At 45.5% G+C, this 15,116-nt stretch overlaps 1 protein-coding gene across 1 annotated transcript in view; it reads left to right on the top strand.

The window, feature by feature from the left end:
* LOC124553567 (protein AF-17-like) overlaps window positions 1–15,116 on the top strand; it is a 109,648-nt gene that overhangs the window by 76,235 nt on the left and 18,297 nt on the right. The window contains exons 10-13 of the mRNA XM_047127412.1: window positions 3,632–3,818; window positions 5,834–5,996; window positions 9,168–9,317; window positions 12,731–12,995. Of these exons, the coding sequence (XP_046983368.1) occupies window positions 3,632–3,818; window positions 5,834–5,996; window positions 9,168–9,317; window positions 12,731–12,995 (765 nt within the window). The remainder of the gene's footprint in view (window positions 1–3,631; window positions 3,819–5,833; window positions 5,997–9,167; window positions 9,318–12,730; window positions 12,996–15,116) is intronic.

Below are 15,116 nucleotides of genomic sequence, written 5' to 3'. Positions count from 1 at the left end.
GGAGGACATTCGGTGATACGTGCAGACCATCCCGCCAAAGCTGGCTTAAGAAGTTACGAAACTGAAGAGAAATTAGAAATGGACTTCAGCTCCAGGTGTATCACTCCCAAAGAGATTGCAAACGTGAGACGAGACTCGTTACGGCGAACGTTCAGCAGTCCTCCTTCCTGTGAATAGATTGGAAGGTAATCTGGATATGTTGTGCAGTGGCAACCAACCCCTTCCGTGCTCTTTGTAGTGGTTTATAGAATATACAGGCAGTTTGAAAGAGACTTGTCACCTTTTCCTAAAGGAGATAGTATTAGTCTACAACGATATGTCTACAAATTGATAAGTGTCAAGATATATGCCGATACGTCCTCTCGTTCTCACGCGTCTCACATAGGAGAAGACGCTACAGGCAGTGCCTCATGTCTTCTGGCCCTCACTTGCCGTGAATCACGAACTCTTCGGAATACGTCCGAATCTGTTCTGATCGCACCGGTCACACGCTTCCGTAAGGTATCTGTTGATGGGTCGTGCGTACACTGGTGCCTTTAAACGTCCCCGTATCCAGAAATCTGACAGATTCGAGGTTGCAAACGGGAAGGCCGTGCTATCGGATCACCTCGAGCGATCCGTCTTTCGCGGAACGGAGCGGTGAGATAGTCCCTCACAGATGGAGTGACACACTGTCGCGCGTGATCCGCAGTCGTCTTCCTGCAAGAGCGATTTTCCCCGGTAGCGGTGGTAATTTGTTGTGCAGAAATCGGTGCCAGTCAATCTGTCCGGTGAAGTACGTCGCCGACAGTTTGTCCCCTACGTCGATACCGAAGCTTTTGCGACGTCTCGACTGCGATTGACGGCACGAGGATTTATGACTGCCCACACGTGCATATAGTGGTAATTTACTGTGCCGTCTCGTGTGAATCTTGCCTCGTCTGCAAATAAAATTCGGGCTGTGTATTGCACATCCTCAATTGCCCGTATCTCAGTCGATATAGTTTTCCAGACATATAATTACAGGAACTTTTCTTCTCGTTTTGACCAGTATGCCTCCTGTAGGAATATGTGATCTTTTGCTATTAAACATTGTAAATGAAATAATTGCCTTCACTCTTTCTCAGTCAAAAGTCGCACAGAAACTCTGCGTGACAGGGTTGTCACGAGACTCGACATCTGTATTGTGTGAGTCGCAGTTGAGAGTACATCCTGTTGTATATCCTGTTGCACCACGTATTAAAGTTTAATTTAAATTAAATTAATAAAAATTAAAATTTCCGTTTGGACTTGGTTTGGTAAGAATGACTGGTTAAATCCTCTGTCTGTATTGTAATGAAACTCTTTCTGTGTACTAAATTGTTACTGTAGCAATACGAAGGGGTTCGGCACATACTAGTCTTCGAAACTTTGTAATACATGGCTCACTGGTACCCAGCGTTTTGCTAGAGTGTGAAACGAGTAATGTGTCACAGTGGCAGTAACTTATATTTGATGCAAACTTAGGCAACTTCCGAACAAACCAGCCACCACTTAACGTGAGACGCAGGAAGGAGAATGTTCCTCGGGACCTGTATGATGCAGCTGCGAAGATATGTAACAATTCAATTATTCCCACAAACGACACAGTGTGCATACACAAGTCTCAAAGGCCTTCTGTGATCCGTCTTCTACTTTACGCTCGTACAACTGAGGATTGTACCCTGCTTACTTGAATTTCTTTTCTGTGTCTTAGGAGGACTTATTTATTCTTCTTTTGTGGTCATGTCATTTGTACCTCTGCTATAAAGAATAAACCTTATACATTTCAGTAATACACTGGGAACTAAAAGTTTTAAACATTTGACAAATTGTATTACCTTACTAAAGTTTGCTCTGTGTAATCGACACTCCTGTGAGTACAGTTGAAGAGTGGAAATAGAAAGGGTTCCGAGTGCTAAATCTCACATTTTTGACGAGGTTTAAAAAACAACACACAGTGAATATCTGTCCAAAAAATTGAGAAACTATTCTGATACCCCAGAATTCCGAGTCTGTCACCCACCTCGTCACAGCAAAAAATAATGAGACAAATGAGAGAATAAATAATTCGTTAAGAACATTCTAAGTGCCGTACCAGAGAACTGACCGGTTCTAAACGTCAATAAGAAAGTTTCTATTTCAAATGCCATTAATGCAGAGGCTTTACATTTATTTTTACTAATACAAGTACAGAAATAAAGCAGCAATATTTTAATTACAAGGTGCATCAGAAGAGTTTGGTTAGAGGTCTCAGAAAATAAAGGAATCGAGAGGTACGAACAAAATACTTGACTGTCAAAAGTAACCACCATTAGCTACAACATGCTTCTAATATCGGTTGCGAAGCTGTCGGAACTATTCGGGAAATTCTCCTCACAGAATTGCTAGAAACACTGCAGTCACGTGTGGGGGCAGTTTGATGCAGGAAACAAAAAGGGGTCTGCCGCCACCAAATGTGGCAACCTCACACTGACCGAGAAAGTCCAGCGTGCAGTCCTAGCGGATATCCGACGACGAGGGAGCTCAGTGTTCGCAGCGATTCTGTGAGAAACGTTTTCTGACAACTTTATAACTGATTTTGGAAATTTGTCGTTGTGAATAGTGATTACTTTGAAGACAAGTAAAGGTATTTTGTTTTTTGCTCTTATTTCATTTACTTTCTGAGACCATTTCAAATGCACCTTCTAGTACAACTGTAATCAAAAAAAAGCACATCTCATTTCTTTTAAACTTTTTGCAAGAGAATAACATAAGTAAATAGAACAAAAAAGTCTCGCTATTGACTTCTGTTTCGTACACAACTCCATTATTGGCATCACGTGTTGCAAAGTTTAATGTAAAGCTACCAGTGCCGTTTAAGTAGAAATGGCAGCACCGTCAACAGGTCTTCCCGTTTCATAACTGACAAACACGACCGGTCCTCAGATGAGACACGGCGCAGTAGACATCCGCCGTGTCTGTTCCTGTGGCGAATACGTTCACATTTTTCCTTCCTCGTGTTTCAGAGTACAGCTTTTTATTTAGCTATTTCAGATAGACGAGTATGAGGCAATTTGATCGTACTGCATTTGCAGATCTTGTGCACCTGCATTGACAGCAATGTTTCAGCAGCAACTTTAAAAGGTCTGTCGTAGGCACTGGTATTACACACTTCCAGTTTACAGCTGTATGTGGGCAAACAATCTCGTGTAAATCTCACAGTCGAGAGGCCTCACTTACGTTTCTCTTCGATCACAAAATCTCTGTCGCAGCTGAAAAAACTGTTCATGTCACCTCTCGGAATTATCCCGGGCTAAATGTGGGAGACCTCGACGTGCGGCACTCGGAACTCCTTCGGGAAGCACTGCTCCGTGTAGACACCGCGCACCTTCTAGTGGCGAATGTTCGAAACACTTTCTCCCCGATTTGACACTCGGAACGGGCCCAGGGGCGCACTGTGGAGTACCGAGAACGTGGGAGCACCGAAAATGCATTTTATCGAGAAATGGCACCGGTACGTTATCCACTTCCACTCTCGAACCGGAGATTTGCCAAATGTACAGCCGAGCCTCGCATTTCGGCTCGTCGTAACACCGAGTGTTCCCGAGGTTTCGAGTAGACGTCGAACTCTGACGACTCGTACCGCTAACAGTTTCCAGAATGGAGTGTCGGCGCCGCACATGCTGGGCAACCAGCTGAACCCCGCTTCGACGATGGCGCAGAAGATGTCGGACACGCTGTCGGCGGAGCTGGAGGCGCACGGCAACGCGTACGCGCCGGCCGACTCGAGCAACTCGTCGCTGGTGGGGCCGCCGCTGCACTCAAGGGTCATCGCTTCGGTGAGTACTCGCCCCGCCCTGCCTCGCCGGAGGTGCTCTAAAATGCTAGTAGAAAGTGAACAGTGTGCGAATGAAAATACCCGCATCGGGTTCGACGTTTAAGTAGACTATTTACAGTTCGAATTTCAGAAAGGTTACTCGACTGAGAATGATATTTGTGCATTCACTTGCCAAATATTACATCGTAATAATGTACTGCCAGTTAATATTTTCTGTGATCCTTTAAAGCCTTTTGGTTTCATTGATTGTGTTACTCTCTTGTAAATACTTAAGTATATTGTGAAATTGATGTCTTCAAGTGGGCGTCCATTGAAATCGGTGTGAAACGTTGAAAATTAGTGCCACACCGTAGTTTGAACCTGGGTCTCCTGCTTAAAAGGCAGATGCTCTGGCCACTGAGCCGTCCGGACACAGTGGTCATCGCAACTACACAGATTACTGTAGTACACCTCCTGCCAGATTCAAATTCTCGACTTATCTGCTCGCTACTAAAGTAGTACCCCTTGCCCATTATCCTTATTACCCGTGCCATTTCGCCGATTCTCGCAAGAATTTAAGCCCGGTGTGCGTCTGCATTAAAGAGATCGTTGGCAGTCTCGTCTTAATTATGTATATATGAGGTGTCTGTTCTTTCGGACACGTCCAAAAGGGCAGACACTGTTTCAGTTGAGAATTTGGTTCTGACGGGAGGTGTGCTAGTGTAGTCCGTGCAGTTGCGACGACCACCGATTCTGGACGGCGTTTAGGTCAGGGCGGCCGCCCAGAAAGCGGGACGCCCGGGTTCGAATTGTTCTTCGAGACAAATTTTCAGTTTAACCCGTCGATTCCAATTGGTGCCCGCGTGCAGCCGATATCTGTAATTTCTTTGTGTCTCTTAATTCGTAATGACTGCCGGATCAGAATGGTGTCTGCTGTTTTGGATATGTCCAAAAGAAGACACTACATACTATTATTATTTATTTGGTTTATCTCGTGATTTTAAATTTTTATATAAACTCTTATTAAATATGTAGTACAGAAACAAACATATTATAAAAACCACGCACTCATATATTTTATAACTGAATATCTAGGTGTTTTAACTAGTCCCCTGATCTTGTTCACTAGACGCAGTCCATCGAGTCCACCGGGAAATTTTCATAATAATCTCCCCTCGGTGAATTGCTCTGTAGTTTGCGCGATGACCCCGTAGTTGCACGACTGGATGTTCTCTGACCCACGACGGTACGGACAGTCACCACACCTTCTAGCCCACACGGAATCGATTCCAGTCTGTCTGTAGTTTCCTCGGAAGACTGAAACTGTTTACCCATTTCGTAGTATCGGTAATAAGGCGAGAATTTTCTGGGGGAAGCTTCTGCCAAACCTCACTCCGTTTACAACTCCTACCGTACAGAAGAGGCTCGTCTCCTGTCGGCGAGGGTGGTTTCTCGGGTTTACGTCTGCTGGCAGGTACGTTCTGTAGCTAGCTCTGCAAAAGAGACTTGTGGCTAGTACCACACATTCGGAGCTCTCTTACAGCTGCCGCTTCTCGTTTAATTGACGATCGAGCGGTATTACACTGTACTGCCAGAGACGGGACTGGTGTCAATTTAGTGGTGCCACTAAAGGGCTTCTTTCAGCAGTACATCACTGCAGAAAACTGCACCGTCTGCAAAAAGTCCGATTTCATTATTAATATTGTCTGCGAGGCCATTAATATATGACATTTACGGCGAGGGTCCAGACACACCTCCCTGGGACACGCCCAAAGCTACTCCTACACCTGACGACAACTGGACTCGGTCGTATTACTCGAGAAGTCTTCGGGCCACTCGCGTAACTGCGAGTAGGCATTTCGCCGACACACACCGGTGAGGTCCCGGTACGGCAATTCCGAAGTCGGTCGTGTACCGTTACGTGACCTCCGAGGATGCGGCAGTAGGCGGGAAATAAAATTTGCAATGCGATACTCTCGGCGTGCGCACGGAGTTCGACGACGAGAATCACGGCGGCACTGCATGTGTCCGACGCAGGCGCGGTCGGCGGCGGCGGCGAACGGGCAGCCGGGAGGCGGCGGCGGCGGGGCGTCGGCGGCGGCAGCTCCGGGCACGGTGCCGCAGAGCCTGGACCAGCTGCTGGAGCGGCAGTGGGAGCAGGGCAGCCAGTTCCTCATGGAGCAGGCCCAGCACTTCGACAGTGAGTACTCAGACTGTGTATGTAGTGCAGGTTGATAAGGTTTCAGATTAAAAATAAGTAGACGTTGCAGTTGTATTTTGCATTAAAAATTAAATGTTAATTTTAGTTTACCTCCCTATTATAGAACTCTTCTACCTGATACATGCATCTGGCCCCTTATGTAGCACCCGAAGCAATTGTATGGCACGTCTTTCACTGATAGAAACAGTTCATTGTAGAGCTGTATGCCAGTTTATTTCAACCTATTTTGAAACTTACTTAGTCTAATATATTCTAAATATATATTATTTCTGTTCTTTGTTCCACAATCATTGTTAGAGTCTCTGAGAAAATTAATGTCTTTGACTATTTTTTCATCGAGTGGAACCAATTAATATTTTTAATTCTTTGAAATGTGGCCAGTGTAACATTTTTTCAGATAAACACTGTTTTCACACTCGAAGAGTTGCATCGTGATATATTTCTGTAAGTTAAGTAGAGTGGAAGAAAGCTTAATACGAAGAGTGAAATTGTTTCTTACCGACACAGAATAGTCAATTTGTGTAGCGAGTAAATCACTCGTGATGGTGCTCTCTGTGTGCATCCCGTATCAGCTGCGAGTCCAGACTCACTCCTATTACTCAGATCCACATCGTTTACCTTTTGATTTAGTTTCTGGAGATAGAAGTATGTAGTTTATTTTTGTGTAACCGTTGTGCAACATATCCACTGCTTCTCACTTCGTCTGTATTCGAATCTGTCATTACGAGGGTCACCGTCGAACAATCTTTTTTGAAACAGAAAGAAAGAGCGGGTTAATAAAACACGGGGAAACTATTACAATATCTACTCGACTACGTGCGGTTGAAAACGTAACGCAGTAACTCGTCAAAATACTATCGAGTAGGCAGAACGGGCACTCGTCGTGCTCCTCTCGGTGGAACTGAAGAACACAGTTGGCTGCACAATAGTGTGAGCTCGGTACCTTGCAAATCGCAGTTATACGAGATCAAAATATTCAGTGTTTACAACTGACTGTGGGAAAAGCCTTTCACAGATTGTAATATAGGTTGTGGCACTTGGATGAAATATTTCTCGGTTTTCATTTTAAATAGTGCAGATACGAAGTGGGACACACAGATCGACATCTGGATATCTGTTATTAAGTTCCTCAGGGAAGCAGTTTTGATACACTTCAAGAGCTTGAAATTTTTTCCTAATTTTAAAAAATACTGACAACAGTTGTTAAATGAACAAAACCGTTTCCACAGGAAAGCCTTACCGATTCACACGTTACTGTGTCTCTTCCCTTTTTGCATTGTATGGGCCGCACTCTTTGCAGGTTTGCCCTTACTTGATAGCAGGTCGGGTGTTTGGTGTCGTCTGCACGTACGACTACCGGTCACCAGTTCGCTACTCTCGGATCATGCTTGTAGGCAGGTGTCTTGTAATTGGCTTCTGTATACAGTGAAAACTCGCTTTTGCGCTATTCTAGGGACGTCAGAAAAATGGTGTTGTATAGCAGAGAATGTAAAATGTGGGCTTTTTGAGCAGTAAAGGTTCCTTATATTATCCCCTCTTGCAATTTCATAGTTTACGTATGATGTATGTATAGAATAGGCATCAAAATATTCGTCAGCATATTGTTTGTAATCCAATAATGACTATCTGAATTTCTACTATGTTTACAAGCTGATGTAACTGGAACACAAAACTGTCTGTGAAGTAGAATTGTTTTATTTAATTTTATTAATCGTAATCGATGTTTTCAAGAAGCCTGCTGTTGGGTCAGTCTCTATTTAAGAATGATAGCACTGTACCAGTTACATATTTTTTCCTGCTCAGTGTGGTGCTTCTCGAGAATTTATTCTCGTTGTCGAGTGCAAATATTTACGTAAGTCTTACGTGTAATGTGTGCGTACGTGCTGTTCTTCGATGTTTTTGTAAGTGTGAAGAGATATGTAACAGTTGCAGTATGTCATTATTTAACACTGAAACACTGGGGCAGACAAAAAGTACAAAGGCTGCTCGCCTTCCCGCTTGCCGAAGCCTAGACCGGCCGTCGAGGTCGCCGGGTCTCTTCCCGTTCGAGAATGTTTGACGTATTGAGGGCAGCATTCTCCGACCGGCTGAGAATTTTGATGTTCTAAAATGCCAGTTGAACAGCATTTGTCACGATAACCCCCAGGAGGACATCTGGCTTCTCTGTTAATTAATGCAAAACCGAATACCTGCTTGCATAAGGACCAGAGTGAATGCATTATTGACTAGCTCAATTTGCGAAGTTCTTTCTCTTCAATAAATCGTCCAGTGTTTCTGAATCTGTATCACGTATTCGTCTACACGTGTACATCACATATACCAATTTCCGTCCGATTCAGATAATTCCTTCGCGGTGCATCTTTTTTAGTGTATACCGTCCGTAAAGGACGGCACCGTGAGGGCTGCGACTGACAGTTCAGTAAAAAATAAAACAGTTTTCTGAAGCAGGCACTTATGTAGTGTGTCACGAAGCATTTTTACAGTTCACACTGTCGACTTCATTCCGGTGCAGAATCACACAGGTACGTGCCTCGTACCGGTGAGGAGCACAGATCTCTTTTCAAAGTAGAAGTTACGAGACGAAACAGTCGGCCAGTATGTACTGGCAGGAGGTAAAACTTCTAGTACCGGCACTAAATGCACATTAAGAAACTGGAAACTGTCCTAGCTTTGGGAACAGTCAGCTCGTTCTTCGAGAAGGAATCGGGAACAGTTTTCCTCCCTGTCATCCCCCAGTGTCTCTAACTTACCACTTCGTTTCCCTCCCTCCAAACTGGGAAATGAACACAGAGTTCCTTTCGTGTGCTTCTGTGGGCAGTATTGAGGAGGACCGGTCGGCTATTCCGTCGCACGTATTTATAGTTTCTCAGTTTTGTCCGTTTCGTTTTTTAAATCTGCATTTGCAGTTTCTCATTTCTTTGCATCCCTTTCATTTTCCATTATTCTACCTTACAAAATGCTAATGTAGTTTCAGATACGAGAACCGGTTTACTGTAAAGGAAAGGACACGAATACCACGTAACTGTTAAAGAATAAAGTGGGTCGGGCCGTACCGTTTCTTCGGCGACGGTACGAAATTGTCTGCCACGTAACCTCCGGCGGCGCCCGACTACGTGGAGATGTGACGGGGAGTGTTGTGTGGTGTTGCAGTCGCCAGCCTGCTGTCGTGCCTGCACCAGCTGCGTGCCGAGAACCTGCGCCTGGAGGAGCACGTGAGCTCGCTGCTGCAGCGCCGCGACCACCTGCTGGCCGTCAACGCCCGCCTCGCCATCCCGCTCGCCTCGCAGCCGCCGGCGCAGGGTGAGGACGCACACAGCTCGCGGTCGCTGCCACTGTCAGTGCCGCCGCTGTCGCAGAGCCGGTAGACTAGCCGCGAGTCCTCGTCGATTTCCACCGTATCCGACTGCGGACTATAGTCCGAACTACGTACCTGCCTGACAGGTATAATGTCGAGAGCTCCGACGTCGACAATGCTAGTTTTTTTTTCCCAGTGACGACTTCCTCTCGAGTAGTCCCCGTCTGGAGGTCCGACAGGGGGCCGTCCGACTTCCGAAATATTAGTCTCGAGGATACCGCCGTCAGTAATCCGCACGGCTGAGCTTCACGTCCTCGGAAAAAGTGACGGCTGCGGTTTCCCGTCCCTTTCGGCAGTCCACAGTCCCAGCATACCGAGAGTGCGTCGGCCGATGTTGACGTGCCGCGTCGGTTGACCGCCGGGACTGTCGTCACTGCGACTACCGGGTCTGTGGTGTCCACAGTCTGTGGGTGGGTGGGTGGGGACCGTCGGTACACTCTCTGAAAAAGCGTCGCTGTCACTCGCACTTGTCTGTGGATTCAATTCTTTTCTGCACCTGGGCCACATTTCGAGATACTGAAATATTTCACAAGAAAAGTTTTTAGAAAAAATAGCCAGCAAAACAGCCGAAAGAAGCTGCTTGTTTGCTCTTTCGTCTGAACGGTACGGCAGCACGTTAAGTGAATGCGGTCTGGGGATTCCTTCGAAAAAATGATTGTCCAGTGGTTTCTCGTGTTCCTCGTATACTCGACCCGGCGTGTAGCAACTTCGAGCTCCTCTTGCTGGCAGTATGTCGTCGATTTGGGCCACTGTTACATTGGCAGTCTTCTGGTGGTGAAAATGGGTTCCTAACTAAAGGCACGTTTGTAGCAACTGCAGAATTGTGGCACCGATACTGTATAAAGTGTGTGTGACGGCACCGAGAAATGACACACGGATCTCGTAGTGAGCTGAAATAGGAGGGGACGGACAGATGTACAGAAAGTCACACCCGCACTGACAGACGAGGATATTGCGCCAGTCGTAGAGGTGGCAGAATATCTCTACGGATGAGGGTATGGGGCGTACTCCTCACTTTGGGAAATCAGTTAGAGGTAGTCGGAGCTCCGACACGGTACACGACACAGTTTCGTACAGTCGCGGGCGATTCCAATTAGCGGTGCGGGTGTACGTCGTACCCTAGTCGGCACTCGACAGAGGAGCGGCGAGTCCGTCTGCGGAGTAGGGGGAGTTTGTCCCGGCATCGAGAGGCAGACGAGTTGGAAATAGGTGACAGCCGGTAACCCGGGGAGACTTTTACCTAGCCGGGTGGAGTGAGGCCTCGAGAAGTAGCAGTAGAGAACATTTTGACTGTTGCGGAACTTCTCGTGCATTTAATAGCTGCCACAGACGTGTGACAGTGTTGACGAGCTTATCTCGCAAACAGACCGGGTGTGACGGTATCGGCCACTGGGCGTGCTCCCGACGGTGAACGGGAGTTTAAGTTACGGCTCGGGTAGATCTGGGAAAGGTACTGTCCATTTCTGAACTAGACTAGATCTGGTGGATGCACCGGTTATATATACCGTAAATTTGTGCCAAAATATATGTTACGTGCCAGTGTACAGATTACGTATACGTGGAAACTGGTGAACAATTCGGGATCGGAATGACAGCCAGCCGCCATTGCTCGTTAAGAAAGTTGGTGCCCAGGTTTTGCACCCGTATGAGGTATATACGTGCAGATGTTTAGCATCCGTGTTACCCCGCACTTTATTTAACTACCGTTTCATTTGTCGCCGTGTCCACTTTGAGTTGGCTTATAATTTTCCAAACTGCTCGGGCACTTTGATGTGTCCGTAGAACGCTATCCTCCTTTCTGTAATTTTCTCTCTAATTTTTTGCACACAATTGTATAGTTCTGTTTCCTAATATCTGCAGATATTCTTTCCTTTCATTGTCTTTTTATACATTTTTTATTTATTATTTCTCAATTGTATTTTTACTTCCACCTCCTTTTCTTGTAGTTTTTAACTGCACTATTCCCTTCCTGTAACCTGCTTGTACTTTTCAGCCTGTGGGTGGAAGCAGGCTCAGTGCTTACCAGTGTACTACGAAGGCACACTCAAAAGAAATGCCTCCGAAATTTTTTTCTGTCGTCGGTATCGGTCGAGCCGCATATTATTCGGTCGACTCTCCCACTTCACCGACACTAGTTGCGAACCCGTAACACTAGTCGGGGTCCGAATTGTAGTGTGTGGTGTGATGTGCTGTAATCGGGTCTCTGACTGCAGTAAACTTCGTCCACACACGGAGCACTGTCTCCTTCGGTACGACAGTGCCGGGCCGCACACAAATTCTGCACCGATCCGACACCTCGGGGTCACTGTCGTCTAACATCCTGTCACCTGTCTGCAAAACTTAAAGAACTCATACGGGGACTTCAGTAGAAACAAAGTCGGCGAGTGGAGGTGAGATCGTGTCTCCTTCGACAGAGTGAAATGTCGTACAGTGACAATATCGACAAACTGGTCTCTGACTGTTAGGAAATGAGTTCGTCATCGGTGTGTTGAGAAATAAATATGTAGACGTGAAGAATGATGATACAGAATGTTAATAAAGATTGTTGTATTATTTAAATAGCTTTAAGATTTTTTACAAGAGAGTTTGGAAGCATTACTTTTCAGCACACACTCACATATTTTACCTCGTGCCCCTCGTCCTCTCCTCTCGACCTCAGCTTTGAGCATCCTGCCCTTCCTTTTTAATCTGCTCTGACCTACCCCTCTCTGGTCCTGTAAGAAGGTACTGACACTCGAGAGGAGTGGGTCCGTACCGTGAAGTGTTATCTGCTCGAATAACTTACGGGAATGCGGCCGGGTGACTGTTTCAAATGCCGATATTTCGACAGATACGCACCGTGTAACTTTTGAGTACAGAATTTAAGCAGAAACCTCCATCTCTATTTACTGGTTTACTTGCTAATTTAATCTCTACCGCTTTCTTAGATACACTATCTCGTTAGCTGGAAGTACGGAAGTCTCCGTGTCGTTTTCTTCCGTAGGATGACAGTTTGCCGAGAGTGTACCCCTCGAAGTCGATCGGGACCGTGACGGCTATCGTCCCGTAGATAAGGGTCGCTGCGAGTAGGGTCCCTATTCGCGGTCCGTCCCGACGGGGCTCTCGCAGGGTCCGTACTCTTTACAGTTTTGCCTCGAAAATGACAGGGTGTACCCCTCTCGAATTATCGGCTGTCGTCGACTACCTCCCCCGGCCGCATCCCCGGAAGTTATTCGAGCACCGTAAACGCGAGGATAAACTCGAGTCGCGCAGTACTGTGCGCGTTTACGGAAGTACCCAGTTGGCCGTCTCCCGGAGGTGGCGGCCGCGCTCCACGACGTGGCGGCTCGCTCTGTACCGCCGCGCCTTCTGCCCGCAGTGAACAACGTGCACCCGCAGCACGGCGGGGCGGTGGGGGCGACGCCCGCGCCGGCGCCTCGCCACAACAACAGCTACCTGGCGCCGCAGCACTCGCACCACCACCAGCACCAGCACGCGCACGCCGGGCCGTCGCCCGCGCCCGGCCCGTCGCCGGGGCCGCCGCCCGCGCACCCGGGCATCGTGGAGAACGGTCTGCCCCCGGAGCCGTACCCGCAGCCGCAGCCCCAGCCCCAGCCGCACCGGAACCCCTCGCCCAGCGTCAGGTAGGCTCCCTGCTGCTTCTGTGTCTCTACTAGGTGATTACACTGTTTAATGAGGGCATATTGTCACCAAAGCTGACCCTAAAAACGTCACAAAAAGCTCTCGTTACTAACTGTGTGAAGGTGTGTGGGTGTCTCTGTAATGAAAGTATCAGGTAACGGTGTCTGTCCACGAGTTGCACAGCTGACAGTGTATATTATCAGGTCCCTAGTCTTATGAGTCTGTGTGGCCCTACTAATTGAAATACTGAAAAATCTGTTACCAACTGTCTGCTTTGACCTGTCACTTCATTGAGATGACGGACACGGGCGTATCTCCTATATCCGATATGGTAACTGTAACGTCACAAATTCGACAAAAAAATGTTAATCCAAACAATTTGGTGAAGAAAGTGCAACTAAAGGGTTGCCCGTAAGAATTAGGGGTTTTGGTTGGGAAGAAAGAAAACAATTAATTTTCCTAGCTTCATACAATACCCAAACAAAAAGATATGCAAAAATCGTTACACAAAGGCCACGAAAATAACCACGAGATGCAATATTGTCACCTTCGATTGACTTATTAGGTTAACTCGACCTTACTGTACTAACAGATGGTTGACCTACAAAACTGCTGTTAGAAAAGTCACTAACCTGGAAAACCAAACCTCACTGACAAATTTTGGTATCAGAAACTTCAGCCGACCTCCATTACTAGAAGAAAATCTATGTTACTAGGAAGCTGTAACTCACTGCAAAAACTGGTCCCGAAAACATCACTTCACCTGTGTCAGTAGAGCAAACTCCACAATAACTGACAAGTGTAAATAAACATTCTTAGCTACCAAACTGAAAAAAGCAATCCACAAATCCGTATGCAGTCTCATTAACATTAATTTTCATATACAGCTTAATCACAAGCCACTACACAAAATACACACACGACATACTTTTTGGAACAAAAAGTTAAAAATATACTTACCCCTCCCCTCCCAAATAAATAAAATCAACCTTCATACAGAAAAATCTGCACTAGAAAGGAAAAAAGGGGAAGAAAAAAAGCTAAAACGTAAGAACACATCAAGAGGCAGTTGAAAGAGACTGGTACGTCTTAAAATCATTGGAAAGCACTGAAACGTACATCTACTATGTAGCGCCAGATATACAGATTTTTCAATCCAAAATTTTTCTTTCGCGTCCGTGTAAATTTAATTTTTTTTTTTTTTTTTCCAAATTAATTTACTCGGCATGAAAATGAAAATTAACACGGATTAATAACAGGGAAGACAATATTGTTGTAAAATTCATGCATGTAACATCACAATTGAAATGAATGAGAACTAATCCAAATTCATTTTCTGATGCTATTAAGTGATTAAAATAAGATAAAATATCCAAAATCTATAATAAATGCACTTGTATCAAATCCGGAGATTGTAAGTTCTGTCACGGTCGCCAATTGTAGTGTTTCCTTTCCTCGGGGTTCTGCCGTGAAAATATAAAATAGAAAATGTGATTGGGTTTTGAATTTTGATGGAATAAGTTACGGATAAGGCGGACTTCGTATTACTGATTGAGATAGTTCTGTAATTTGACCGTGCATGGCAGACCGGGTCGGCAACACTACAAAAAGCGACTGTACGGAAATAGGATCAGAAATTAGTTCAAATTTACCTTATAAGTCTGTTAGAAACGTAGTATTAATTATATTATAGTCTTCGTGGCTGTCTTTTTAATTTTTTTGTAGTATGACCTGTTTTCATTGTTCTCTGTCTGTTGAAAATTCTTTTTAGTTGTCACTGTCAGGATTAATTTATAAATTTGGCGATAACCATTTCGAATCACTATTGAAATAACTTCGTTTCGTAATATAGTTTTAATTTCCACTTAAAAGCATATTTAACACAGCGCTGAAAAATACACGTCTTTCGTATGAAGACGAGAGAGAGAGAGAGAGAGAGAGAGAGAGAGAGAGAGAGTAATCAATTAGTTGTTAAAAACAAACACCTATGCAAAAGTAAAACAAAAAAAAAATCAAAATTATTTATAAAAATCGGTCGCTGGCGCAGTGCTCTTCTGCATGTGTGATCGTAAATCATATCTTTGTATTGGCGGAGGTGCGGTAGTCAAAGTACCATTACAATG

The sequence above is a fragment of the Schistocerca americana genome, chromosome 11 (assembly GCF_021461395.2).
Source record: "Schistocerca americana isolate TAMUIC-IGC-003095 chromosome 11, iqSchAmer2.1, whole genome shotgun sequence".
NCBI classification, from domain to species: domain Eukaryota; kingdom Metazoa; phylum Arthropoda; class Insecta; order Orthoptera; family Acrididae; genus Schistocerca; species Schistocerca americana.
The sequence above is the reverse complement of the archived record's forward strand: the minus strand, read 5'-3'. Positions and strand labels throughout refer to the sequence as shown.